General features: G+C 38.2%; 1 protein-coding gene across 1 annotated transcript in view; it reads right to left on the bottom strand.

Moving 5' to 3' along the window:
- Positions 1-4,228: 4,228 nt before the first annotated feature.
- LOC138177753 (olfactory receptor 52P1-like) overlaps positions 4,229-4,704 on the bottom strand; it is a 988-nt gene continuing 512 nt past the window's right edge. Inside the window, 1 exon segment of the mRNA XM_069108961.1 lies at positions 4,229-4,704. This exon segment is cut by the window's right edge and continues 13 nt beyond it. Coding sequence (XP_068965062.1) covers positions 4,229-4,704 — 476 coding nt within the window.

The raw sequence follows: 4,704 nt of genomic DNA, 5'->3' as shown, positions 1-4,704 counted from the left end.
ATAACACCTGCCTTCTAGGATTTTTATAAGGATAACATAAGATCATATTTGTAAAATGATTACCTCAGTATCTGGCACATTTTTATGCACTTTATAAATGTTAGCTATTTTTTCAAACTGACAGAATCAGAGATTTTCTTAGAACTCCAGAGTTTCCTGGACAAGCTAGCTAGAATACCCATCACAATGTTCATAAGCAAATGTCATTAACTCTGAGAGTCCAAGAACATAAGCAGAGTGTTGAGTACAAATAATTAATATGAATGTACAATTTGGAATGCCAAGTCATTCCTAAGAATTCCTGGCCCTGGGACATGTAGAATTTTGGGTCTGGGGGAGAGAGAAGGGACAGAGACAACTCAAAATATAGTTCAACCACTCACTAGTGCAGTTTCCTCTAGATAAATGGTGATCTTTCCTTGAGAGTCTATGAGAAGATCTGAGGAGCCTGGGAAATGAGTCATTAGGAATGATAGCCTGGAGCCATTTGTCCATGTTATTGTTTGGCCTAGTGGATGACCCCAGGTGATATACAGGGGCAAAGAGCTGATACCCTCTCACCTGTCAACTTCAACCAGGGGAAAGTAGATCCCCCAAACCACCATGCTCTCAGTCTTTGCCCACAAACCAGTTGCTTGGAACTAGCTTTACCTCTTGTGAATGGAGGTTGGGGTTTGAGGTGAGGATTCTACCCTTTTGGCCATCTGGAAAATCCTACATGTAGAATCACTGACAAAGGGCAATTCTTTATCTCAGAATTTCTTTGGCATGTCCTTCTTTCCAGTGACAGGATATTCTCTTAACTCTAAGGTGAAAGACTTGGGCCTTTCAGAAAGCAGTGATTCACTGCTACATAGAAAAAGGGATAGTTACTGCCTCTGCCCCATATAAGCCCCATATCCATCCACTATGGAACAGTAAACCACATGTAAATTCCAGCCCCAGACAACAATAGCTAGATTGTAAATGTAAAGTTAGCTTTCTCTTTAACCTCCTATGGGAAAAAAGAAAGGGGAAAAGAAGCGTTGGTTAGTCTATCAAGAAACTATTCATTTCTGTCTTTGTCAGATTTCTTTTATGGATTCTGCTAGTTTCAGCCCCTCAGCCTGCACCAAAACTTTAAAGGGTGAATGCTGGCCCATTTTGGCAAATGGAATCAAAGGTGAAAAGTAAACCTGTACTCTGGTCAGAAGATCAACCTCAAAATGAAAAGTCCTCCTGAGTGGAGAAGTGTGGGCGATACCTGTGTTGGACTCTAACAATCCTTGTGGCAAAAGGATAGAACCTCAAAAGTTCAAGGCCCCAAATGGAGATGGATCCCCATAGTACCCTGTCCATTGAATACAGTCCCATGCACCTGCTTCTTGAGATCTTCCCCAATTCCCACCTCAAGCAGCTCCAAATCAGGTTTGGAACATGTTTCATCTCTCTTTTTGATGGCTTCTTAAGTATTGGGGGTGGGGGGGCGGTATTTGTGTTTTTACTTTTTGGAGAAATGTTTTAAAGTAGTTGTTCATTTAAAATTTTCCCTTTCATCCTAGTTCACTGTTTTTAGGCATTTTAACTCTTCCTCAAATAGGAATTTGTGTATTCTCCAAATATTCTGTTCTAATAGCATTTTATAATTTAGTATTATAATTTAATTTTTGTAATTATTATATTATAATAATGTTATATTATAATATAATAATTATATAATAATATGTAATGTAAAGCCAAGGAAAGGCAACTTCCCAAGGTTCAAAATACCAGCATAGGTGCTCTCCATTTTATTCAATGGCAAATTAAGAACAGAGAAGGTCAAAACATGACATCATTCAAAATATAGCATTTACTAAGTGTGATTAAATAATCTCCAAGTACTACCCCACCCCAGGATCTCCCAATCATTCAATCAATTACAAATTCCCTGTTCTAAATACTACTCCACCCCTAGGCTGTACCTTCATTTAGTCCACCACAAAGTCCCTCTTCTCAAATGGAGATTAGTTTCCAATCTAAGTAAAGTACATTCATTTGTTCAACCATAGAACACAAAAAGGTCAAAAGTTGCCCACCCCTGGATCACAATTGAATCTACCCCAGAGTTACATCAAGTTTAAGCACAGCACTTAATACCCAAATGGAGGTCTTTTCTTCATCTTGACACAAGGCAAGTTCTCAGCAATCTTAGTTCCTGGGGAGGCAAGGCTTAGCAAGGTCACAAGATACATTGCCAGTCTCTTCATTAATTCATCCTCTGTCTGCAGAACAGTCCTAGAACCCCTGAAAACATTAGCAAAACCCTCTCCCAGGATTTCTGTAAACATACAACAAGAAAATCCTTCTTCAGGGCTTCTGAACCAACAGAAAGGTTCCCAGACCCCTGCAACAACCGCACTGTCCTTCACCAGTAGACAGTATTCACTCTGTCTGCAGGACAGTCTCCAGACCCCTGCAACAACAGCACTGTCCTTCACCAGTGGACACCATTCACTCTCTGTCTGCAGGACAGTCCCAGGAGCTCTTAGCCAACAGCCAGGTTCTAGGACTTCTTCAACAGGACTGTCTTTCACCAGTGGACAAATCTGGCAAAAGAACATCAAAACAGACAGACAAAGTACCAACAAAACAGCCATGTTTCCTCAGTCCTTGGCAGCTCCGGGGGCAGGTCTCAAAAGTCCAGGGTGATTCAAAGTGGCCCCCAGCAATTCTCTCAGTCTCTCTCTGCCTCCACGAAGTGCTGCTTCCAAAAAGTTCTTCTGCCTCTCTCTTGTGTCTCTCCAAATCTACATCACCAGCTCCTCCCAGTTCGTGTCTCTCTTTTCAAGTCAACAAGTCCATCCCACAGGTGGGATTAACAAGCTCTGGGTTTTAACACAATCAATTTGAAAAACCAAGCCAATACAGGGGAATCTTTAAATGCCATTACTATCACATAATATTATATAATAATAAATTATATAATTATAACAATTATAATATAATATTATTATAAGTTAGTATTGTAATATAAAATAGTATTTATATAATTATATATATTATATAATTATATATATAATAAATATATAAAATTTATAATATATAATAATATTATAGCACCTATAATAGGTAGGATTATACTATTCTATGGGGTAAATTAGTTTTTATTAAAAGGTTTTATATTTCCTTTTGAAATATGATAATACAAGATATCTCCTTTTAAAATAGTTGCTGCCAAATACTGTGTGTTTCTAACTATAGAAACTATATTTCCTTGGATCTTGAACATTCTCTTTTTGGATACTTGATTTGTGAGTCTGTGTTATGGCTATGGCATTCCTGGGAGCATTTGTTTTGTAGTTTCCTTCAGGAAGTGAACAAAGGATTCTTTTAATTTTTCTTTTGTCTATATCTTCTAATATACATGAAATTTTCTTTTATGATTTTCTGGAATATGATGTTCAAGTTTTATTTAGTTATGGTTTTCAGAGAGTCCGATGATTTTTAAATTATCTCTTCTCAACTTATATGCCAGATGTACCAAATGGTTTGGGCAGATATCTCAATTTCTTTTTCCTTTTTTTCAATGTTTTGCCTTTGTTCTAATATTTCTTTTTATCTCATGGAGACATTAGCTTTTGTTTGATCCATCCTTTCAGACATTCTACCACTCAGGTAAGTTTTCTACCTTCTGTTCTAAGCTATTTATTCCACTTTCAATTTCTCAAGTTCTCCCAAATCTCCCTTCACTTATAATTTCATCTTTTCCAGCATTTTTTATAACTGGTGGCCAAGGCTTTTTGTTTTCCTCCGAGACTGATTGTAGTTATCATGGGTTTATTCTCTTCTGTATTTTCTCTTGGTCATCTATCAATCCATTATTCATTGTGTTCTATGCTGTTTTTTTTTTCTATTTACTCATGTTTTTGGTCTCAATTCTTGTTTTGGGATCTTGTGTTTGGACCAGTGCCTTCCAATCCTTTTGGACTTGTTGAATAGCCTGTTTACCCCCCTTCTCTTTTGCTCTCTGAATATCATTGCTACACCCAATCAAGGTTAGAAGCTGGTATTCATACACACCCTATGTTACAGAGGCAGCAGAAGACAGATTAAACCCATCTGGACAATGAAGCAATTACAACATTTATGTGCTAGGAACCTATACATTTTCCATTTGTGGGGTAGATGTGTAGTATGTGATTGATTAAGATTTCTATTTGTAGCCTGAATGTAGTATGTCAAAGGCATCAGGTTAAGTCCATCTTGGTTATTCACTCCCATCTTTGTGTCCTGGATTGATGGCCAAAGTATCCCTCCTACACAGCCACTTGACCATTTTATACCGGATCTCCTTCATCTTAATTCCATATATAAGAGGGTTGAACAATGAAGGTGTAAGTAGGTATAGATTAGCGAGCAGGATGTGTGCATGAGGAGGGATGATAGGACCCAAGCGGTGTGTGAGGAAGGAGAAAAGCGCAGGCACATAGCTGATGAGGATTACAAAGAAATGCGCTGAGCAAGTATTGAGTGTCTTCAGAGTAGCATCTCGAGATGAGAGGCGCAACACAGCATGTAGGATCAGTACATAGGAGATTCCAATAAGTAAGAGGTCCAGCCCTAACACCATCAGGAATACAAACAATCCATAGACACGATTAGGCTTGGTATGACTACAAGCCATCTTCACAACAGCCATGTGATCACAGTAGGTATGAGGAATGATTGTCCTGCAGAAAGTCA

Source organism: Petaurus breviceps, unplaced genomic scaffold (genome assembly GCF_028583685.1).
Source record: "Petaurus breviceps papuanus isolate PSGF00001 unplaced genomic scaffold, PetGlider_PUasm1.0 90444, whole genome shotgun sequence".
NCBI lineage: Eukaryota > Metazoa > Chordata > Mammalia > Diprotodontia > Petauridae > Petaurus > Petaurus breviceps.
This window is presented reverse-complemented; position numbering and strand designations above follow the sequence as displayed.